Source organism: Centropristis striata, chromosome 12 (genome assembly GCF_030273125.1).
Source record: "Centropristis striata isolate RG_2023a ecotype Rhode Island chromosome 12, C.striata_1.0, whole genome shotgun sequence".
NCBI classification, from domain to species: Eukaryota; Metazoa; Chordata; class Actinopteri; order Perciformes; family Serranidae; genus Centropristis; species Centropristis striata.
The window spans coordinates 31,081,693-31,107,458 of record NC_081528.1 but is presented as its reverse complement, the minus strand read 5'-3'; the positions used below and the strand labels follow the sequence as shown (position 1 = coordinate 31,107,458).

The following is a 25,766-nucleotide window of genomic DNA, read 5'->3' as shown; positions in this document are numbered from 1 at the left end:
TCACACTGCCCAAATCTGAAATTGAACTAATTAATTCTCTAGCAGTGTGACCCCTGTTAATAGCAATTAGCACCTAGAGACTTTTATGTTAGTCATGCGATGTTACACGTGCCAACCTTTTTTTGTACATGTGTATTTTGTACTAGGTGATAAATACCACAAGAACTACTTTGTACTACTCTGTGCACCCATACAAGATCAATAAAACAAATAAATTGTCACCACTTCTGATACGTATGAGAAGTTTAATAACTTTTCTAACATCTTTAGCCTGACGCAATTGCAATTAGTTTGCATAAATAACAATTCCTTGAATTAAATTAGGGTCCTCGCACTGGTCCTAATTAAAAACCTGCTGACAATCACACGTTTTCACAAAACAGCATCGTGCAACACTCTCAAAATGTACTCATGAGGTGAGACAAATACAAAGAGGAATGTGTGTCTTGTGCTCAATAAGGACAATTTGTATGATTGGGCTATTATGGTTTAGTCTTTCAGTTTTGTTAAACTTGTCTAGCCAGCTTCATGTCTGAGAAACATTCCTTTAATTTAATCATGGTAAGAATGGCTGTTATGATCGCTGTTTGTAAAGTGGGATAAATTAGTGGTACAGGCTATGATGATTTATTCATCTAATTGGATTTCTGAAGATGATTTTCTTTATTCTGAGATACAGTAAACAAATAACAGCAATGATAGATGTTTGTTTATTTATTTATTCACATATACATGTACAGTCATGGAAAAAATATTAGACCACCCTTGTTTTCTTAAATTTGTTGTTCATTTTAATGCCTGTTACAACTAAAGGTAACTTTGTTTGGACCAATATAACATCAACAATAGCTCATAAAAGTTTAATTTAAGAGCCATTTTCCATAGTTTTCTTGATAATGATTTTGGTTATAATTATTTAATACTTATTGACCATGAAAATTAACTAGATATCAGCTCTTAAATTAAACTATGTTGAGCTATTTTTGTTGTTATCATTATATTTGTCCAAACAAATGTACCTTTAGTTATAACAGGCATTAAAATGAAGAAGAAACTGAAGAAAAAAATGGGCTAAAAATGTTCCATGACTGTACAATGCAGTTTTCATAAATTGGAAAAAAAAATCTATTGAAAAAATTAAATATTTAAAAATTGATCTCTGTGTAGTGATCAGAGTATACGTAACTGGAAATGGCAACAAATGCAGCCTTTTTGAAGTACGACCCATCAACACTTCAACAGAAAGAGGGCTATTATTCTCTGAGACATTAATGAAGTATTATCACTGCCTTTTCACAGGCGTTTGAATTGTTAATGTTTAACAAGCTTCTTTGTGAAATCCTTATGCTTGTGGTGATATGTGAAGAATGACAGTGAATGCATTTGGAAACCCAGATGAAATTAGCCGGGTGCCATTACAGCTAATCATTTGGCTATCAATTGTGTTTTTAAATTAAAGTCAGAAGCAACTCCCAGTTTTCAGGAGATCATTTCCATAAATGTTCTGAGCAATCATTAATCAGTATCATCATTGTGCTTCGTGTTTGTCAGTGAATGACAATGATTCTGTCTCTTTGCTTCAAACATAAGCCTGTGATACAGTATGTCATTGCACATCACAATCTATGTACAATGCCTCTGCCAGTCTCAATGAAGAAACCTGTCAGCTGTTTCAATGGAAGAGAGATCAAACGGATGAACAATTCACGTTACAGGCAAATCTTGATGAACTGAAGTTTTGACACATAAAGGGGCTTTCCATTCTCTTTTTCCACCATGCTTCCTCTTTGACAGTACACTTAGTGGCCACTTTATTACACATACCTCCCTATTAATGCAGCTCACTCCTCCAGACAGTGAGTCAAGCTTTTGTGACTCACTATGCAGGCAGACAGCACATGCAGACGAGGCTGAGAGGTTCACTTACTGTCCAGCTGAACCTGTAGGCTCCACGCATCTGTCACCAACATCTATACTGTGTCTACTTTCATTTCAGTCAAATGCTGCAGCAACTTTTTTTGTCTAATTAGTGAAAGCAAAGCTGCAGTGTTGAGTTGGTGTGAAAATCTGCATACTATGACACATGCAGGGGGACTATGGACTTTGAAATGGCCCTAACATATTGTAGAAGCTTCAGTAGGCACATGATCATTAAAACTGAATTTCATAATGGTGGAGAAACCTTAACTTTTCCCGACATTTTTTTGTTTCAACATGCAGATGTTAAAAATGTATTTAAAACTCCATGGAGCTCTCCCGTCTGAAATCACAACATATATTCTTACAAAGAATTGTATTATCTTAAGAAAATGTATTAGATTATTCTACACTGTTTTAAACCAGGCTGGGTTTTTTTAAGTGCTTTTGTTTATGTCTACAAAAAAGAATACACTGGAATTAATAGAAAACCCACGCAATTGTGAGCCTGGAGACTGTGCTTATTTATTGACAGGCAGGAATTATGATAAAAGCTACAGCAGCAAAGCATTAAGTCAGGCAGTAAGTAAGGTACAAAGAGTGACAAAGCCCACAATCTGCGACGGTGGACAGGTCAAACAAACATAGGGCTAACACCCAGGAGGGTGGTGTTTATTTACTGAGTGTAACAAACAGTCAATGTTGAGTTATTCTAACTTCAACTCTGTGGTTATATCACCTATTATATAACAATGTGACCTGTTTTTACATAAACCATGATCTTTGCCTTAATCTAACAAAGTAGTGTTGTTGCATGAACACAGCTGAGTAGTTCGAAACAAGTTCTAGTTCCAACCTAAACGGCAGAATATACCACCATGTTTCAATACCACCCATAACGACACATATGAGCGTTTGTCACGGCTCACGGTACCGCAGATCGTTCTAAGAATACCACACACGTCATTATACCTCCACGTATTATTCGAGGTTGTAAAAAAGGCTGCAGTTTCTGTGAATTTAGGCTACAAAGCCACTGACCTAGGTTTATGGCATTGTAAAGGACAGTTTTAACAGTAAATAAATGTTCCAAAATTCCTAAAGTGAAATAGTTACAAGGGTGAAATGAGCCACGTAAGTTATACGAAAAAATGTAAATTACGTAAAAAACACAAGTTACGTAAAAAGTGATTTCCTTTTTTTCCACATGAGACACAACTCTGTTCTCCTGGGTTTAAGTCTGCCGTTTGTTCAACATTTAAACTCCGCACTGTCGTCATTACTACTTCATCCGCAAGATGGCGGCGCAGGACATTTTGCTGCATGTACCCACGCCTTATATTGATGTTTTGAGGGGAGACCAGCCTGGTAGTTCTGTTTTTTTATTTTTTATTTTAACATCGCCATTTGTTTTGAACTGGCACCATACGACCATTTCACAACGTTAGAATAGGTTGTTTGCCAGTGACCCTCAAAACTGTAATTTATGTATGAGGACATTATGACAAAAAGCTGTGTCGTTGTCATGTATTGTAACAGTAGATGCAGTATTGTCGCACAAATGAAAGATAAACACACAAAAAGTAAACTGCTAGCTTGTGAAAAATTTAGCCGGGGGTGTATTGTACGTGTTGGTGGTGTGGAATTCCAATGTGTCCATCTCTACAATGCAATGAATACTTGATATTGTAGGAATCAAAAGCGGGGCTTGAATGAAAGCAGAAAAATGCCTCATATCTGCCAGTCATATATAACTCAGTGTTATGATATTTTTGCTTCTATAAATATGGGAAACATTGTTGCTGACCAGGTGCAGCCCTTCATATTGACAGTGTACTGTTTTTTCCGAGGGGATTTACTAGCAAGATAATGTGTCATTGTCACAAGACGGTCCCAGGAAATTACTTTACTTTACTCCAATGGTCTGCACAGTCCTCAGATCACAGCCTAATAAAACACTTTTGGGATGAGGTGAAGTGGGATGCTCACAGAATTCGCACCACTGAAAAAGTGCAACAACTATGCTGTCAAGTCAGTATAGATCAAGATCCCTATGGAACATTTCTGGCACCTTGTTAAATCAATGCCTCAAAAGAAAAAAAAATGCTGTTCTGAGGGTCGAAGAGTGCCATACGCAGTAATACCAAGGTGTACCTAATAAAATTGTCAATGAGTGTATTTACAACACTGGTAAAGGACTACACTACAGTCAGAGACCTCCAGCTGAAATATTCCTTCCCTTCCTTGGCTTCTTAGCATAGACACCATGACATCCTGAATTTGCATAGTAGTAAAGATCAATGTAGCTCTTGGAGGCTGGTGTGACACTTATTCAAAACAGCTCCCCCTTTTTTCCCTAGTGTAGTCTGGAGCAAAAGGGGGTGAGCAGGCAGTGAGTGATGTGGGTAAAGAAAGTCAGACACTTCCTCAGCCCGAGTCAACCTCAAAGAGCATTTTGTCATGTATCTTCACTTGGTAAAGTACCTGCAACCCTCCTCACATCACTACTGAACCAAGGTCTGTTTCGCACTATTTGATGCTCTTTGATGTCATTTGAGATGTGAAACAAGTAATGGAAGAGTAAAAAAGCCCATCTTTAAAAACTCCTACAGCAATTTCTTTTTTTGTTGTTGTTTTGTTTTTTTCTAGCCTCATCTCTTAGCACATGAGTGATTTTTGGTAAGCGATAATTATTAAGTTAGATGTCACTGCATTATGAAGGATGTCCTTCAAGCCGCGCCTGATTCCAAGGGACAGCTTGACAAAACTCACTTTGAATTTGGTTGAAAGCATGTCTAATTGAATTTTGATACGTAATTAAATCAAGCAATAAATCAGCCCAGATCCCACTGCAACCGACAATTCAACACTCCTGAGCACCACAAGCTAATTATGATGAAGTTATTATCTCAGCCAAAGGGAGTACTCTGAATGGCTCCTTCTGCATCATGTAGAATCTTTTCAACTAGAATGTACTCAACCTTGAGGAAAGGGCATCTCTCATATTAAGGATCCAAAAGATCCTATAAATGTCTCTCGCTTGGTTGGAAATGTATCCATGTTGAAACTCTGTCCCACTTTAAAGCAGGTGATTACTAAAAAGGTTTTTGACTCATTTGTACGCATAAACACATTGATGTACCAAGCCAGAAATTATCTGATGTGCTGTATGTCAGCAATTACAGCTGGTAGTAATTTCTCTCAATAATCCTTCGATGTGTAGGAAGTGGCTATATTGATTTACCATGGATTAAAAGCATCATCCTCATCATCTGGTTCCCAGTCTTATATGGTTAATCAATTACATTCCCCTGAGATTTAAGTGTGCTTTAGATGCCATGCACCGCGCATGTAATCTCATGACATAAGGTATTAAATGAAGTCTAATTATAACTTTGCAGCTATGTGTCATATCATACTCTTATAATACCTTCCCTAAGATGACAAATTGGCGTGTCAGTTAAGGGGTGTAAAACAAAATCTGCAAGTTAGTTATGTCTGTCACATGATCCTGGTAAATAAACACGCATAAATGAATAAAATGTGTTTTAATGATCCGCCTGCTTGAAGCTGAGAAACCTTTTACAAACACATGAGTAAAAAAGGCATAATTCTCCAAACTCCCCAGACAACCATACTAGATCTAGCTGGTATGGTTTTCGTAAATGAATCCTCTGCAACAATTACCGGAGTAGCCTCCTTCTGCATAATTTGATGAGCAAAGAGAAAATTGATGAACTTTTTTAATTATTACGCCGCTTGGGATTCTGACACAAGAGCCGCAGAGAGAGGAGGGGGTCCATCACTATAGCTGCTAGGGAGCTTTTTTTTCTTTTCCTCCCTTTTTTTTCTCTTTTCCTCTTCCTGCCTCCCCTTTTTTAATTCACCCAATTTGTCGGTCCAAATGAAACAGCAAAAGGTTAGAGTGTGGAGTAATTAACAGCAGCTAGCCTAATGAAATCAGGAGGGGCCGGTACACTGGGAGGATCAATACCTCACTAAGAGTGAAGCAAGAGGGGGGGATCGTCCAGGGGAAACACACATATACAGACCACTTAATAATAATAAGCTGATGAAAAGGCAACATGTTGTCCACTTGTAAATCAAAATTGGTTTGAACACTCTGTGACATTATTGCTGTCTAGTAATTGCGTTAAAGGAAAGTTGCTCCTTGTGCACACTCAAGAAGTGTTCAGGATTTACACCACTGTGTGGTTTGCTGAGAGGGTTTCCCTTTATTGAATGTCAATAAGTACATCAATACACTTTGGACAACTGAACACCAATGCAGAGGGAAATGGGGATTCTATTTATCTAAGGCTACACTTAAGTATATTGAAGACTTTATTAGCCCCTTTTGATGAGGAGGTGTTTTGTTTGCAACAGTTTTATCACGCTGTCTAAGACATGCTGCGTTTGCCAGAAATATAAGGGATGTAAACTTGAACTCTGCCCACTGTTTCTTGGCTGAGACATCCACGTCTCTCGAGCCTGCACACATGAGCAGATGGCATGCGCGTCCAAGTTTTCCACTGTGAATATTTGTATTATGCGTGCATATGCCTGCACGCGTGTGACTGCGACACGGCCACCTGACAAAAGCTGTCATTTTTCTTCTATTGACGAACTCAGCCACATCCATCCACTCCGTGGGGATAACCACTTGATAGCGGGCCACATGCCTTTTTTCCACCCTCTCTAAAGAGCTCAAGTCGTAGACTGTGGCACTGCCCTGACATTTCTGGTATGCCGAGCAGCCCTGACAAGTCCTGCTTGACCATTATTTTCACAGACTTGATGCGGGGAGACTGGCTGAATTGAACAGCAGCACGCTGTAGTGAGCCCCACCAATGAACTCCTGAGTGAGAGTCAAAACAAATGTGAAATACGCAAGGGCGAGCTCTGGCAGCTCAAGAGACTGCGGCTAGCTAGCGTGCTTCCTGTCTCGCTCTGTGCTTCTCCCCACCTTCAAAGGTATTTACACTACGAAGTATATAGTGTAATGTGGGAGGCTGTAGAGATGGGAGCAGCAGATCTCATTAGTGTTAAACTATTAGGAGCACGGGGACCCCAGGGACGACGGGTTTTAAGGCTTTCAGTGTAGCTTGAAGTTATCACATCATACACTCTTTAAAATTATTTTTCACAAACTGCAGCAAGGCGTCTTGAGACACCACTTCTTTTTTTTAAACTTTGAACTCATTACTATTGGAAATAACTTAACAAAGCTATGTACTGTCATGCTGTCAGCCAATTTAGTTAGGACACATAACAATGCTGGGATTCATTTTCTATATATTTGTTTTTGTTATTTACATGTCCTTGTGAAGCCGACTGACACCCGCCTTTGTGATTGCTGAAATTGACCAAAAGGAATATGATTGTTATTCCTTTAGTAATCTCATGTTGACAGTCGTCTGTGTCATCAAGCTCACAGAAGTCAAGAGAAAATCTCATCAAAGAAATCGGAGTAACAAGACCTTGAGAATCCAGATGTAGTTATTTGATTGTGTCTGGAAACAGCTCCTCTGGCTATTTTTTTTTGTTTGAGAACAAGTAAGTTATATTACTTTTTATGTACAAACTGCCAAGTTTGTTTCTGTGCTTTTCACTTTTGCTTGTATTAAGAGATTGATGAAATTTGAGCACCACGAACTCAACATTAGCTGAGGCAGCTCTCAGAGAATTGTCAATCACTTACAGTGAATTAGTTTTCTTTGTTTGCTGTGGTCTCCTCATCATAACTTGTAAAGAGCTTGCTTTTCTGTTTGCTTCATATTTTATAGTTTCTTTATTACAGTGCAGGGATTTAGTGTTACTAACTATGAAGTCTTGATTAATTTAGATCCATTTTTACATTCTACATGTAAACATAAATGTACTGAGGGAGATACACTACTGTATGTACAAAAGCTGGAGGAAAATTCTCTTTTTAATATCTCCGGTATGCACACAGTGGGCTCATTGTCTTTCTCCTGCACACTGCAGGCTTCCACCGTAGATGTAATATTAGCTACCCTCCAGTCACCTACGCACAGCTGGAACGCACTACCTTCTGTCTATGCCTTTTGATTATAACCCTGTCCTTCTACATCTATGCCAACCTGCCAGGCCGTATCTCAGCCACACGCCGGAGAAGTCAGGTTATTGCAGCACTTCGACCTGTTTTACAATTGATTCTGTAACTAAGTGCTGCGGAGCTCAAAGACTGCACTGTAGTCAGAAAGTGCACCTTAGAATAATATGAAATATAATTAAATGTGTGCATTGTGTGAATGCACGGCATATACGACGCTGTAGCCTGCACTATATGCTCCTTCCACTCCCACCTATATGCATTTATTCATTGTGCAGTCACTGTGTCTAAAAAAATTGGGATTCATTTGGATACAGAAACAGAGCACAATAAGGTCTGGTGTTTTTAATCAATTATTTATCCAATATTTTAATGATCAGAGTGCCTGGGGTGATCAAAGGCTCGGTTCGAGCTCCACTGCCTTTGCTCACTAAGACATCCCTCTGTACTTTGATGTGGTTCACCAACAAATGCACTTATCTTAAGCATAACTCTCTCTCCCAGGCTCACATGTGGGTGCTTTGAAACCACTAGTTTGAGAGGCGCGCATACAGAGAGAGAGGGTCACTGACCAATCCATACTGAGGAGGAGAAAAAACAAGAAAACGCACACATTGATGGTTTACAGCAATCAGATGTTCAACCACTATTTTGAATGTCAGCTAAGTATGAGACAAGTAAAGGTCACCTTTTCAGATCCCCCTTGTACATTATCATATATTTAATTGGTTGGCAAGGTCTCTAACTTGAAGTATGTGTCACGAGATGCTGAATAAAACATTACTTGGAGAAGAAACAACTGCTTGATGGCAGCCTCGAGTAAAATCCTGCTTTAAATGACCAGTCAGTGGATGCAAATGAGGAATTCCTTAAACAGACCTGACAAATGTTACTGTGCTCAAATATGCTAAAGGGAAAAAGAAAAGAAAATGTAGCTTTAAAAAGAATTACATTTAAGAAATAAAGCTGAGACATTTTACATTCTTTATCACTATCAATTAATTTATAGCGGTTAGTGCTCGAGCATGTCCCAGCCTTAATGTGCGTGTGGTGTAGTGATGGGTACAGGATGAACTATACTTACCAGCCTAAGACAAGGTTATAAGATCTATTTATACATAGCCTATATATGTCTCCATATGCAGAACAGTCATGTTAGGTCGTTCCTATTTGCAATTTTTTTGTATAGCTGACTTCTGCATGCTTTATATGTAATGAAAATAATCTAGACTGCATCAATCATGCATATCAATCCATTGTGCATTCCTGTTTTTGTAGTTTTCCAACCTCTTATTTTTAATAAGAATATGATGCTGTGGTTTTTAGATAATTATTCACAAAATTAATTTTCAAGAATGGACCACCAAACGTATGCAGGACAGTTGAGCTAGCAACTGTCAATCAAAAAAACCTTCAAAGAAAATTTACTTGTTAACATACATCACTCTTTCTGCCATATGTCATAATATTTTTTTACGTCACTTATTTTGGACATTAAACCTGCATTCATTTATGTTTGCCACATGAGGGCAGCTCCAGAAAGTGTAGCTCCACAAGCTGTAAACACAACATTAATTCAGCACGCCTTATAAAGTTTCCTATGTACACATCAAGCAGGCACAAAGCAACTTTGCCATTCTCTTCACCGAGTGAATGTTAAGTCCAAGGTTTACCCTAATGTTAATTGTGTTTTAGTCTCCACCAACTCCTGTGGGGAATATCTGTCGTTTTAGCTGCTGAACTCCCCACTATGTTTAGCAGTTTGTTAGTAACTTTGTCTTTCATTGGGTTCTGGCTAGGTAGTGGGTTTATTACTGCCTTTTTACAGAAAGCAAAGCTGCCCACTAATGTTACATGATACAGTTTGACATGATATGAGGTTAGTGTTGTCAAGTAATAGCCAGCCCCGAAACTTTTTCAGCACAACACTGGAAAATGTAGCTGTTGGCAAGCAGAGCATCATAATGGGTATAAGTGTTCAAAATGATACCCGCAAAATTAAAAATGTAGGTAACGCTTTATATTAAGGTCCTTGTAATAACCATTAATTAACAAGTAATATGGCCCTTTTAAGTCCTTACAAGATGCTTATTAACATTATTGTGTGTTTATAAGCTTATATAAGTGTTAATAATGGCATTACAAACACCCATGACCCACCCATTATGTCTTTGCCATGCCTTTATTAATCTTATTTTGTTTGCTTATTGATATTAAAATATACTTTTTTGCTCATCTATTAAAAGTTAACTATAAGTTAACTATGCTTTTTGCAACTACCGGATCTAAAGCGAGAACAATGCCTTATTACTTGTTAATTAATGGTTTTTAAGGACCTTATTATGAAGCGTTACCAAAATGGATTTTCAGAATCATGAATCTGTTGAAAAAGAGACAAACGTATATGACATGTTATGGATAATATTCACAGACTAACTCATTGAAGCCACCAGACTCAATTGACTAAAACAATAATTTTACCTTGCATATCACAGGAGCTGCTGGTCTATAGGTGCCTCAGTTGTTTATCCTGTTTGTGTTAATGTGATACTTAGGTGTTTAAAAGACTATTTAAAAAAAAAAAGCAAGTTAAAGAACTTCATCTAGACTTTGGCCGACAAGCAACTCCAGTATTCTGCAGGGTTTCCTGTTGTTTTCAATGGAGTCTGGTGGCTTTGAAGAGAGCATCCTGTTATTCTGCTTATGTCAACTTGAACAGCAAGGTAAAACATTGAAAATATTCAGAATATAGCATCCACTTAAACTGATATTGATTTTATTTTTTTATTTTTTTAGGTGGGCTTCTGTTGGTAGCTAAAATATGTTTTGCTGTTGTCCCATATAGCCTCCATGCCTTATTCCTTCTTCTTCTTCTTCAAACTCTGGGGCTGCTGACTGCCATCTACTGTAGGATATATTGTCGATGGACAAGTACCTCATACCACCACACTTAAATAAATCCAAACCATCCCTCTAAGTATGCCTTAAATCTGTCTCCGCACAAACTTTGTTTATTATAAATACTCTACAATAGAATTTATTTTACTGTGCCAGGCAGTTATTTTTCACAAGTTTGGAGCCCTTACTTTTTAATTTACTTTAGTTGTCCAGCTCCATTTTGTTTTTGATGAATAGCTTTGGGTGCGCGGCTCCATCGCTCAGTCAGTAGCATCCCTCGGTGAACAATTATGGCGGGATAATCTGTTGACATGAACTTGTTTCCTGTTCATTGTTTTACCGTTCCACCCCAGCAGTCCTCTCTGCTTCTCCCCTGTCTAAGTGGCTCCTCACTGCCAGATTTCTTCTATTTTCTTTGCAAATCAAGTCATGTACTCAGATTATTATACACAGTACAAAGAAAACAAAATTGGTGATTAAAAATTAAATACTCTTATCTCTCTGTGAGTTATCTCAGTCCCCAGAGAGAGGATGCTATTTTGCAGGCTTGCGGGTGTCTTTTGTTCCCAATTTAGAAGCTTGTTGCTGTTTATTGTTAATTTTTGATGCTTCATTTGATATTCTGTTCACTTTCCTCCCTGACATGCAGAGAAAACATCTTTATCAAAGTGTCAGTTGTATGGCTTCTGTTGTCAGGATGTCAGGTTTGCCCTATTCTTTACATTTCTGCAGAGAGGGTGTGTACTCTGCAGCCTGGTTTGTTGGCGCGCCAACTGAGCACGGGAATGCGCTGTACAAACTCTGCGTCTGAGGAAGAAATCAATATGTATCCTAAATCTCAATTCCAACTTAAAAAAAAAAAAAGAGTGTAAATCTATGAGGTTGTCAATTGTGAACTCTGACTGACTTTAAGAAGACTGGAAAGTTCCCAGTGCAGTTTCCTTTGTTGACTCAGAATATCCATCTCTATAGTAAATCCTCTGCAGAGTTACAGTCAGACAGCGATGTGAAATAACCATTCTTCTGTCTTTGCAGGAGGCCTGTCAACTTGGCAAGATAACCTCTGTGAATGTAAGTCCGTCCTCTGCTCTTGCATGTACATTTACATAAGCATAATGGCTATTACTATATTTTACACAGGTTATAACTACAATAAATTAGCATTTCTCCCCTTTAATCTCCCTGCCTGAAATGTACCTATTGTTGCCATTTGAAAACCTCAAAATGGTTTGATTATATTTTGACTTAAGTTGGAAGGTTCAGTGCCTCAAACGATTATGAAACCCTTATAAAACCCATTTTATATAAAAAAAGGTTTATTTTAGAGATGTAAGGTTTTCACCCAACAGCAATGATTGATCTGTTCATTGTGTTCACAACTCAACTTTTTTAAAATATATCTTTCTGTACAATTGCTTTGCTTTGTGACCTTATTGTTGCATGAATACGATTGGGGTTTGTAAGATAGCACAGATTCTTTTCATCACACTGTGCTGTATTTTATTTGTATAGCAGAAATGTGTTCACAAACTTCATCTTTTTCCATTAAGAACAGAAACAGCTTCTTTCTCATCCCTTTAAATTTTTATATTTTCTTTAGCAAGAGTAGCTGTACTGTAATGTTTTGCTGAGAGAGAAATGAAAACGTCTTTACTTTTTGCATTGTTGCTTGTTTAAGTGAAATATTCAACTCAGCTCAAGGGCATTTCACACTTCCATTAACATTAAATCCAATTGAGTTGTGGCATCTGACCGTCATACCCTTTCTTTTCTTTTCAGTTTTCAGTTACTCTGTTTATATTCCAGTTCATGTCTGCACACAGACACAGAGTTCACCAGTCTTTGGTCAATGAAAGTGGGACTCTGAGTTCTTAGTTTGCACAATAGGTCGCTATTCAAACTTTTTCAATTACAGCAGAGAATGCGGCTGCACACCATGGCTCTTGTGTTTAGACCTAGCTGTAGTTTTTAGAGCGCAGCAGTCTAAGTATTGTTGAATATTGCTGCATCCATGACATTAGTAAATACCCCCTCTTGTGAATTTAAAGTTTTTACATGTCCTTAAAAAGGCGGTTGCTAACAAGTGGCTAAATGAGACTAGAATGTTTGCCAGGGACATTTACAACCTGGTCTCACAGAAATCCGTGAAATAGCCATGGATTTGCTTAACTCAAAATCCATGGAATAGCCACGGAATCACACAAATTTCCGTGAAACTGACACAGATTTCAAATCAATATTTTGACTTTGTTTCTGCATAAAAATGGATTTTGATTCCATTTCTAGCGAGAAATATATGTTTTATTTTCTAAATATTCACTCAGTGAATGTACATAATCACTTTGTGGCGAAGATCTCACCAGAAAAAGACGATCCGCTGTGTTTTATTTTGAAATCTCCCTGATCCTCTGTGTATTTAACGGATCAAACCTTCGCCCATTACATGCCTTGTGTCTGAGGTTGATTTGCTGATCAACATATTATTCTGTTGCAGCTCTCTGTGGCTGAGAGCGTTTAAACACATATATTCCCCCACACAACAAAATATTGCTTTGCCTGACTTCAAAAACAGTTACAACTTAATATCATATTACAAATGTGAGCAAAAAAATGCATTGCAGTTTTCTTAGCATTAATCGAATATTTATTTTTCCCTGCCATTTTTTTATTATGTAAACACAGCAAGCTGTGTACAAAAAATTCGGGTGACTTTCGGAGTTGTTATTCCTTCTAGAGGGAGCGCTCACATGAATTTTCCCAGTTGGAAACTTATTTTTCCAATTAGTTCAAAACCACATGAATGCAGCATATTATTTGAAGTAAGTTATTTTTATTATTAGAGTATTTTAGTTCTCAGAATAGCATTAGCTCAGTGTAAGATGCTGCTTTGCTAGGACTGGGAAATGTTACCAATACTATCACGTTGCACACAGAGATCATCATAGCATATGACTCAATAATAGATTAAACTGATACAAGAAAAAAAATCTGATGTGTCAAAAATCACTCAGTAATCACTCAACCCACTTGCTACAATCACCCCCTCCTCGCATGTTCCTGCTAACTCATCATTTCGCACACAGTGGCATATCACCTCACATATAATAGGCTGCACTGGAACAGCATGTACAAATAGATGGGACGCCACCTAAAAAGTAAAATCACTAACAGATTTCTGTGGATGTTACACGATCTTGACATCAAGCAGAATAGGGACATGTGGGACAGCATCTTTTGGGATAAGTACCTCACCAATGCCACATTTTTTTTATTATTATTATTTTTCTCCCTCTACATAGGACATGTGCAACATGACAAATCACCATCTCCTCTGAGCAGATTTATGCAGGTCTAGGTGTGCCCGCAAGCTGATCCTTATCTGAAATGGCAGAGCCAATCTCCCCTGATTCACTCCTAAGTGGTCCCTGTTTATCACTCAAAGTGAGGTGGTTGTCAGCCAAGTCCTTCTCTGCGCAGCACTGACTTCTTGCTATTTCTAGAGAGTGGTAGTTGGGGGGGAAAAGTATATATAATAATAAAACTCAAAGAGCTGTGGCCTTACCAAAGGACAGGGTTGCAGCCACTTGGCCTCTCCTCCTTCTACATCTAAATATAACGGACTTCTAATCCGGTAACCCGTGGATCCAGCTGCCTATTGTCTGGGTGGTTACCAGAGGGAGGCTTTTGGATAGCTGGCTTGTTATATGGTAGAACTTGGCATGCATCTCTCCTGTTCATTTTATCTCTGTGTACATACTTCTCAAGGCAGTGTTTTATCTGGCTGAACGGGCTTTGTTTGGTCTTGATATCTCTTACCGCAGCTTGTCTTTGCTTTATGGATTTCTGGCAGCTTCTTTAAATAAGTGATAATGCTTAGCAAAACACTCACCTTGACTCCACGGCGAATGTTTGTTTTTGTTTGTCATGTTTGTCTTTCAACATTAATGTTTTATTCACATTTGTCATTCCTACTGGGAGCAAAACTTTTATTTATTTAACGCTCATTAATAGTATTTAATTGTAATTAATAATGTGGCTCTAAATGACTTAGTATTGAGTGCATCGTGAAATCAAATTAGGCTTTTCTTAACATCTGGCACCAACTTGAATGGGCTTGAATAAACAGCCTCTAAAAATGAAGACACTCCCTTATGCAAAATGATTATGTCCTAATTGTCATGGACAGCTGTTTGTTCTAATAGATTCTGGATGCCATTGTTGGAGCAAGTTTCCAATAATTAGAGTCATGTGGAGAGGAAGCATGCTTTTTGTAGCGCTGCCAACCTTCCATAAGTAGGCTCTTTCTTTTGCTGGAACCTGGACTTTGCTTTTTTGTGTGCATCCTCCAGTAATTTGAGAAACAGCTGCCAACGCTGTTTGAGAACAAGTAGATATTTAGACTACTTGAAAGCGTGGGCAAACATGGCACACAGAGCTATATGATTTTGCCAGTAAGGTACTTGTCTCTTCTCCGTCTTAGAAAATGAATAAAACCACATGAGGAGTGAGGGAAAACATTCCTTTCTCTACCGAACCTTAGAAATATACCTCAGCATCTGGCAGCAGAAAATGCCATGCAGTAAAAATAAGATTAATTTCAAGGAGTCCTGCATAATGTATTTGTGCATGGTTAAGAAATTAGTGCGGTGCATGTAAACAGATAACTCTTTTGTTTCTTATATCCCCAACACACACCACAGCAACAAAAAGCTTTTGTTTTTGAGTCGTTATCTCACACGAATTGAAGGTTGTGTGTGTTTGTTTCTCTGACTGCGTGCCCTTTTTCCACTTTTTTTCTCCTTATTTCTTATCTGTCTTTTACTTACTAACATACACTCGCACAGACACTCACAAACACTGACACACAGTGATTTGTGGCCTCAGGATCTAGATGAATCAAGTAAATAGAATATTTAGCTAGCTGTTTCAACATCACAGCATTGAAAACCACTCAGTTGTGCTTTCAGGGTGCTAATTGTGTGGATTTAGGTTAGTCAACCCTCTCTGATAGTTTTTAAATGAAGCTTTTTGTGCACTTGGTTTTTGGCAGTTTGTCCTTCATTAGTGCCAGACTTTATTTCACTCTCCCTCTCTCCTATTTTCCCAGCCTTACTTAGTCTTATCAAAGAACAATAAGTGCTTTATCTACGCACTATAGTGGCTAAGGAAAAATATGTTCGAACAGAGACATCACCTCCTCCTGAGCTTAAAGGAGCATGTGTTAATGATGTTTTTAATTCAGGACTTGCACATTGCTTTTGTTGCAACAGCGATGTGGAAAATCAAGATAGTAATTGGCGCTGCAGTTGTATGTGCTCTTGAAAAAGAAAAATCTCTTATCAGTTTGAATAATGGGACGAATAAAATTCACCGCAATAACCGAAGCTGAGGGCGTAATTATATTTTATGTGTTTTATGCTTCTATACAGCGTGATGCAGTATGATGCTACTCAGGGAGTCATGTTAAGACATGAATTCAAGCCGCACTATATATCACAATGCAACAATTTTACCTGTATTTCCTTTTTGAGATCTCCTCACTGCTTATTTTTTTCTTTGTCAAACTCAAGATATAGATAGATAAAGATGGAAGATAGAAAAAAAAACTGGAGCAAAAAATATGAAATCTGTGGTATGTACAGATTACCCGCTGTGCCTAACAATAAGAATGATTGTAACTGTGTGGCTTGCTTTCTGTAGGAACCGCTAACATGTCAGAAGACATCGCTACACACACAGGATGTGTTTTCTTTTTTAGCTCCAAAGAAAGGTCGCAACATGAACTTCTGTAAACCACCAGAGAAATCAAAGAGGCCTGCACCTTTCAGAAGAAAATGCCCACACTCCTGTGATCCCCAAGACTTTACAAATCAAAGTCTCAGCCTCCAAACACATTTCCACTTCTTTTGTGTCTAAACTGGGTGAGATGGAAACTAGGACATAGTTCAACCTGTTAATACACATCCCATCTATTATCAGGACAGAAAGTCTCAATTATAAATCTTTTAGTCGGTTTATTATCTGAAAAAGTAATTCACTAGACTCAACAGAGCAGAAATCATTTTTTGGGTTATGAGGTCACTGTTTCAATTAGCCCCCCTGGTGACAGGATTGCAATTTTGGAATATTTTCCAACTAAAAGCAGGTAAAGATGATGGATGCGGTGCTGGGCGTGGAGCAACAACACTTGATGCAATTAGGCGAGGATATCCCTTGTAAATGCCCGCCTCACAGTACACATTCACCCATAAACGAGCATCATTGTCACCACTCATGATATTAATAATCTCAGACACGGGTGGTGTGCCAACACTGCCTTAAGGAGCAGAGAGAATACCTATAACGAATCTTCTTTAACACCAGGGTTCGAACATCCCCAGAATGACAGTATGTGAATTTAAGTATTTCTCTCCAGTTGCAAATAACTCAAAAGACTGTGTAGCAATAACTAAGGGACACGGATCAAACTTTGAATGGATGAATACATGAACTTTTATTACAAGGTTGATCAATTCACCCGAATAAAAAATCTGTTGTGATAGTTTTATGTTCCGAGGTTTTAAAAGTTCTGTCCTCACCCCAATACAATAGAAAGAAAAGAGGTTTCAACTGCTGTGCTCAAAGAATTAAAATGTGAATTTTTTTTAAACTATGACAACAATGGCTCTCTCCTGAAGGAATGTCCTTGTCCGTGTGGACATACCTCACTGTGAACAGTTTGCATTGAAAGTACCAAAAAAATAATCCTTTTAAAAACAGTTCCCATTGTGTTCCATTCGTACTGTTTCTGGAGAGAAACATCGCTGTTGATTTTTAAATACGATCTTTCAAACACCATAAAATTCATCTCCATTGTACCTGGGTGGGAGCAGGCATTGCAGAGGTCAATATCTTTAACCCTGGATATTTTTTCTTTTATTGCTCACCCTTTTTCCACAGTAAAAGCATTTTTATTGTAAGCTACATACTTCAGGGCCCTTGAAGAAAAGTTTAGTAATTCAATGACCTTCTTAATCTTTTCACTGCAAAATTAACCTCAGTCTTAAGGTGTGACCTGCAGGACAACAGGACTTGCTCTCAGATTCATGGCTTAATGGTGAATTCTCACCAACAATACACTGCTGCTGTACTTCCTTGAGTTATATTTCCTTTTTTACACATTTTATGCATTTTAAACAGGTTTCTCACAGAACATTTCTTATTTGTTGCTGTGCTCCAGACCCAGCGCCGCGTGACGTTCCATCTTCCAGACGGTTCCCAGGAGAGCTGCAGTGACAGCGGGCTGGGAGACCCGGAGCCTAGCAGCACGGCCAGCACCACCCAGCCTCTTCCCCTCAGCTTCCCCCAGGAGGAGTACTACGAGCAAACATCACCTAACAGCCGCACCGAGGGAGATGGAAACTCAGACCCTGAATCTAGTGAGTACTGAATTCTCCTCAGACGGCAGGCAAATCTGTTCTTTGTCTCTTATGTGTGCTTTTTTTTTCACTTTTGTCCTTTTTTGTGATTTTCTTTTTAAGGCTGACTCTCCATAATGTAATTTACAAGTGGCCATCTGTGTTTTTTGACAGTAAAATCATTCATTGAGATTACAGCTGTGATTGTCATAGAAACAAGACAGCCTTGCAAACATTTAACGAGACACCATTTCCTGTCAAATAACTAGTAACAAGCTAGTTACACATAAATTTTTGTTTGCTATACATGCTGTTTTTGCGAGGACATTGCTCAGTCGAGTAGGACAACAGTTTTTGTTGCACAAGAAGTCAACCAGGATGGAAAGCTGCACTGCTGACAGTGAAATAAACTCCAGTTTCATGTTTTTGTATTTGTCAGTTTTACGTATGGAGATTTAAAACCAAAAACCATTACAGTCGCTTTGGAAATGCAAATAAATTGGATTAGATCAAAACAAGTAGTAAAATTGTTGTCATGGGAGCGCAAAAAATAAAAAATAAATGTGCAACTTGCACAGTGGTGCATTTATTATCAACAATTAATTTTTACAAGGCTGAATTTAGTCAATGTTGCCCAGTGCTAAGCCGTACAATGTAAGGGGAATTATACCTCAGAAGTTGGAACTCTTTGCTGAATTTATTCAAATGATTCACAAGACAGCTGTCACTGCATGGCTTACTGCCCAATGATGTTCTTCATAAAAAAGCCCCATTGAACGCAGGGATGCACAACTCCTTCCTCATGCATATACAACAGATTTTTTTTTTTTTAAATCATTGCTCAAATAACTGGCTGAGGGGGAAAAGAAGTGTGCTTAAGACACACCACAGAGGACCCTGAGTTGTTGTGTAGATCCAAAACTTGTGCACCGGCAGCATGCCAATGATGCAGCTGAAATGATTTTGCTCCACCTTAACATGAACAAGGCTATTCTGAGTCCCCTATCCATGTCCTTGTCACATACCAATCCCCCCTCCACATCAGGCTGGATATTCTTGTCCTGGTGGGGTAGATTTTATTTTCTGGAGGTAACCCTGCGTCGTGTATTGAAGGCTGGATCGAGGCTCAGATTGGTGCAGACCTTCACTCCTCATGTGGCCCGTGTGTTTCATTACTTTATGAAATGCTTTAGCCATTGCTCGGAGTTACCTGTCATGCAAAAATATTTTTTTTTCTTCCATCCAGCAGAGAAAATCTACAGGACAGGAAGAAATAGATTGCTTTGCATACACCTACAAGTAGTATAGCCATTGTGTCATAGCTGTAAGTGAGACAACAGTCCTCGGTGCATCTGCCTCCCCAGCAGCTGCGCTGACAGGTCCGGGGCTTGGGTGTCAGTGTGAGTGTGATTGTGAATGCATTTGTTAGACATTAGACAAGATGGGTGACATGCTGGCGATGGCTTCCTGTTCATTTACATGCAAAGGTCGGTCCCATTTGTGATTTTTCTATTTTTGATAAGAGGATATTGCAAGTTACAGCAGGAAATATATTTTTTTTTACAAGATAGCCACACACTTCTAGCTGACCTTCATTTCCACACACACACAGACACACCAGGCGTGCGTATCAAACACACATGCAAACACATACATCTAATGATCAAACCTCTCTATTCACAGCTGTTCCCTCTAATATATGCGCCACGGTGACAGCAGTGATTCATACATGTGATTTGTTCACATACAGAGGCAATTGCTCATCATCTTATTAATATTCAGTGACATAAACATCTCATACTTCATAAACTTACTCAAATACTGCACTTATTTCCCTCTCCCTCTGGGGTAATATTTGTTGAAGTGGATTAGTTTTAGATAGAAGACCATGCTAATTTAGTAAATGCATGTGTACTTTTACAAATTGCTGCATTAAAAATCAGCGTGAGAGTGTTAACAGACTTTAACTGAAAGTGTGATATTAAAGTCTAATATTAGTTGTTGGATATTTAGAATAGTCATTTTACCTATTTCACCACAAAACCACTATTAATGCTGTGTGTAACCTCATCACACCAAATTATATAAAGTAAATTTATATTCTTATGGATGTAACCATAAAAAAGGTACCTGATCATATTTGAGGGTTGGGTAAACACCATATGAGCAGGGATAAGATTAATTATACTTGCATATATATTATTCCTTATGAAATATATGTGGAAATATGCAGATGTAAGATATTTATTGCTTGCCTTTCAGGGGTGCTGGGAAATACAGGAAGTTCATATTTAATATTTCTTTAATTTAAGTAAATACACTTTAAGCGCCATATATTCTCACCTCAAGTGAAGAAAGTTCTTTCATTTGCTTTTAGATGTTGCTGATTTAACACACGCCTGCACACCACACGCTCGCACATCATTTGAAGACAGAGTGAAAGTCGCCTGACTCATCCGGCTCCATTTTCTCCTTCCAGAAGTTTAAAGATAAACTCTGCGACTCTGTGCCACTCGGTTCAAAAAGAGAGATGGATCCTGTGCATGTTGACCGACTCAGAGATGAGTGCGTTGGTGACAGAGGGGGGCCTAAGATGGATTAGATATGGTTTTATCAATGAGCACCAGGCTGGCATGGCGGTGGCAATCTCTTATCATGTCGACTGAATTTGTAAAGCAGAAAGAACAAGGAAACGTGGAAAGAGGGGTGAGGAGATGGAATGACTCCAAGTGAAGAGGAGGAAATGGAGCCGGGAGATTGAAGGACTCAAGTCGGTGGAAAGAGAATTTCAGGAGTCAAACGCTGCATTGTTTCGTAAAGGTGCGTCAGCTTGGACCAGAATGTCAACTCGCGGTGAATAATTGTCTGTGCCAAAGGCAAGCCATGTGGCCTTCTTATGACAATGAATTTCTCAACTCCTCTTTAAACCTGCATCTTTATTAGACCACCCACTCTTGAAATAAAGTTCATATGACATTTTATGTTTCTATTATTTATGAGTAAGGCGGCTGTTCATTTTATGGGCTCTTGCTTCCCCCTCCAGGCTTACTTCACCACCCGCCATCAGTCTTTGTGCCGTCGCCTCTTTTGTCACACATTGTTCCAAAGGTTTTGATATTTCCTCCTCTGTCGCGACAAATAGATAAAAGCTGCAAATTAATATCATTAGCATGTGTGTTTTTAGGTCCAACCCCCATACGTCTGACAGCTGGCTTTTACAGAACTACACATCCAGAACAATTAGCCATGATGAATCGTACCTGTCCCTTTAGGCCAAATTGCAACACTTCATCAAAACATCAAAAACAGGAATGCATAATGATATGTGATGCATCTCTTCCCTCCAATACGAAGGATGTGCTGTTTCAATTCTCTTGTACAGAGTGCAGTGGCTTCCTCAGCTCAGTTTTACTGAGTATCGCCTGCGAGGCAGCAGTAGTGAGTGACTTTTCTTGGATTCACTAAGTGCACTGTTTAATGGAATACTAAAAGCACCCAGTTGATGAAAATGTCATTCTTGACCCATCTTGGCTCAGACATTGTGTCCTGTGGATTTTGTTTTTGTTGTTTTTTCAATAGCAATGAGCATTGTCCTTGTTTTTAGTAATGCGACTGCACTTGTGATCAGTGAAGTTCTGTTGACATTGAGTAATTAAATCATGTATTTTTATTTTTTATATTTTTATTATTTTAGGGGAATCCTGATGCTGACTAAATGATGTCCTAAAAAGCTTTTTCCCCCCCTGAATGATGGAAATCATCATGTCACGAACAACAAACAGCACTAAGCCTCCAGACAAAGTGCAGAAAAGTGGGCGCAAATCCCTCAGTCTAAATCCTTCACATTTTTCAAACAATACACAATTTTGTTCTTTTGACGATTTTTAATATACTTATTTCTTTCTCCTGTTGTTGGAGCAGAGGGGTTTAAGAGCTTGTGCTTTTTGCCCACTTACAGTACAAGCAGCTCACTACAGGCAGTTTCTTTCAGTCTCTGAAAGAAACATGAAAAAGCTGTACAGTATAGTGCCGTATCCTAATCTGTGGCATATGGCTTTCAAATGACCAGCTTACACCTTGTCTGTCTAAGATCTAAATCTGCTATTAAAATAAGCCAATCCTTTTTAAACACTGCTAGTATAATAAGATTAGAGTTTTAAATGTACTGCGCAGCGTATTATGAAACTACAGAGTTTCTGCAAAAGAAAATTGCTTCATCAAATAATAGATTTCAATCAGTGATTTTGTTTTATGTTTAAATTATTTTTTTCTCTTTATGTAATTTTGTTTACAAGGCTTTTAGAGCACGTTATATAATTCCTGATGCCAGTAGACAAATAATCTGATTAAAAGCTTGCCGGGTTCATACTTTGTGGGGGTTATGTTCCCAACTCTTTGATTTCTGTCAGTCCAAAATTTTCATAATAGCTCTCAGACTGAGTTTCCAGTTGAGTGATTTACAGCTGCCCTTTTTCATGTCTTCGGAAAAGGCCACTTGACTTGATCTAGTGTGCAGGGACCACTTGAATTTTTAATACTTCTCAAAACTCCGACTTTACCGACTATGTCTGGGCGTCAGTACAGAGCTTGCGCTAAGAATGGAATTCAACTGTCTAGACACAATCTGCCCATGAATAAAGAGATTTCATGAGGAAGCATGAAAAAAAAGTCGTGATTGGAACTGTACAACTCAGTGGGCTCAACTTTTTTTTTTTCTGTAGCACTACATTTTGTCATACATACCAATAGTTTAGCACATCATTATGTGACGGCAACAACGCCATAGTGTTCAGTACAGTTAGCTGCATTAATTATTCATATGAGTCCAATCTCAGTTTCACTTTGAGGGTTCTCATATGCAATTAGAAGTAATGAATGTGCTTCTTAATTACATTCATTTGTGCAAATTTCCATTCCCCATTGAATTTTTCTGTGGAAACATTGTGACACTGACCAATGGCATATCATTTGCAATGTGACTAAATCCATTCAGCATAGAACAATTAGCTGTAATTAGTGTTACAATGTCATCAGCGACCAGGGGGAAAGACTAAGCTGACATGCAAAGGAGAAGAGGACCCTTGTTCAAAGAGTTTAAAGTGCAACACTGGAGCAAGATCCAGATAATTGGCTGACCACAGGTTAGAAAGAAGATGAACTGTTGCTAGACTGTAAGGCTTGATTTTCTTGATTTTTTTTTTTTTTTCAACTTTCATTCATGTTAAGTTGGCCGAGCGGACGTTCCCTTTGATAGTAGTGCCCTTCTGCACATTTACACACGTAGTGCAACCTTTTACTCCTGCCAGCACATCTCGTCATCTGCTGCTGACAAATGAGCCGCTTCACTAAAGTAATTAAAAGCAAAGAAGTGCCTTGCTTAAGGGTAAATCACTGGTGGTTGCTGAAAAATGGGATGAAGAATTTCTCATTCATTTCACATCATGACCTTACACATTGTCATGTTATCAGAGATATTCCAGCTGCGGTGTGTATATTTAATTCATGCAGCACATAAAATGGTAATGCAGCCTATTCCTTTTCTTGCAGTTATCCCACAATCTACAAGATAACTTCTTCAAACTCTTTCTTTTTTCAGATCATTTGCACCAGTTTGCTTGCCGCTATATATTCTCCCTCATATAAATAAATAAAAGCCTTTGTGCCTTCTGGCTCCCAGAACTTTTTACAGCTGCCCCAGTGGGCCTGCAACAGAGCTAAATGAAGCAACAGTGAGTATTAACCTACATAGATTGGACCTTTCCTTTTAAGATGATTTTAGATTTTTTTTTTTTTCCCTCTCCTTTTTTTGACCGCCGGGGGTCTAGAGCTGAGTCAGAAGGGGATTTAGATGGACTCATCTGTATCCTTCTCAACCGATTGGGATTTGGCGGAAGTGCTCAGTTCTCAGAGGTGAGGTGGAGGGGAACCCTTGTTTTATCTGGTTCAAATGCCACACCAGTTGTCTAGGAGAGAGAGAGACGAGCTATTGATCCAGAGGAGTCAACCCAGCTCGCAGAAATCTCTTTCCACCCTCCTTCAAACGACTGAGAAGTGTCATGTTAGAAACCTCTTCTTCCAGAGTATTAGGCCCCTTCTTTGTTGCCCTGCCAGAGTCTTCTGTGAAGTTGAGACAGGGGCTTTCTGGTACAATCATCCCGATCTCAACAGGACAAGCAGGAAAAAGATATTCAAAGGGTTTGGGACAATCAGAGCATGGCATTTAAAGTTTCCGTACCTTTGAAACAAACTGTATTCTCAGTTTCCCTTTTAGGGTATCGAGAGTTTCCCCCCTTTACAGTTGCAGTTTTAAACACATGGTTACATTGTTATTTGTAACAAAACTACAGTTTAAACATGGATGGTGGTTACACTGCGAGATATTTGCAGTAGTTTTAAGTACTACCTGGTTAAGTTTAGGCAACAACAATACTTTGTTAGGTTTAGTAAAAGATCCAGACGGAAGCTTGTAGTTTTGTAGTTTTCTTATGGATCCAACATGGCTGCAGCAGACGCCAAGCTCTCTTTAGCTGTAGATGGTGTTTTAAATAGTTTAGAGCGAAAGTTGATTTTAAAAGAAGAACAACGTTTGACTTTAAACTCCTGTTTCACCACCAAAAAGGATGTTTTAGCCTTGCTTCCGACAGGATTTGGCCAAAGCCTAATCTACCAACTAGCCCCGCTACCGCTCGCTGCTGTAACGCCGGTGATCTCGCTACGAGCTGGGGGACAGCAGACATCTCATTTGTGATTAGTCTGGCGTTAGCCAGGCTAGTGTCAAACACAAAGAAAAGTAGAAAAGGTGGGTTTGAAGAAGAATTATTAAATGAGGCAGTGAAGAGATGTTGGCTTTTTTAAAATGAGTTCATTTGATACGTAAAAATTTCAATGTTGACATGGGGCTTTTTTTGACCAGGCCGTCACCCCAAATACCTGCATGCATCCTCATCTGCAGACTTTGATTATAAAATGTTTTTGTGGAACATCACAAGCACATGTAACCCAGGAGAAAATACATTTCCCTCAAAACATAATTTGCTGTGCAGTTCAGTTGCATGGTAACAGACTTTTTTGGAGACCAGGCTGATAATGGAAGTTGACCACATTATCACAGTGCTGAGAGCTGACTTACCATCTAATTGAATTAGACAAGAGCTTAGACTGAAAACAGATCTTAAAGTCTACAGCACAGACACATTATCTGTATTTATCTTTAAACTTATTGTATTTGTGCAGGCAAGGATTGCCAAAAGCTTATTTTTTGTTTCCACCAGAAATCTAAAAATGAACCTTTTTTAATAAACTTGTATTTAATTAGTTATTTAACTCAGCTATTTTGGAGTATTAAAACACTGTTTAAATGTTAGAATTTTTTTTGTTGCTAATACATCACTACTTTTATTTCAACATTTTTTGTAATGCTCTGGTGTGCCCTGGGAGATGTGATTTGAATACTCAGAGAGTACAGCGAGATTTTCTGA

At 38.6% G+C, this 25,766-nt stretch overlaps 1 protein-coding gene across 2 annotated transcripts in view; it reads left to right on the top strand.

Moving 5' to 3' along the window:
- Positions 1–25,766, top strand: part of pcdh11 (protocadherin 11) — a 144,466-nt gene that overhangs the window by 73,311 nt on the left and 45,389 nt on the right. The window contains exons 5-6 of one of the 2 annotated variants that reach the window (XM_059345922.1): positions 11,927–11,962; positions 18,111–18,309. The exons of the other annotated variant lie outside the window; for it this stretch is intronic. Of the exons in view, the coding sequence (XP_059201905.1) occupies positions 11,927–11,962; positions 18,111–18,309 (235 nt within the window). The remainder of the gene's footprint in view (positions 1–11,926; positions 11,963–18,110; positions 18,310–25,766) is intronic. 2 annotated transcript variants of the gene reach the window in all.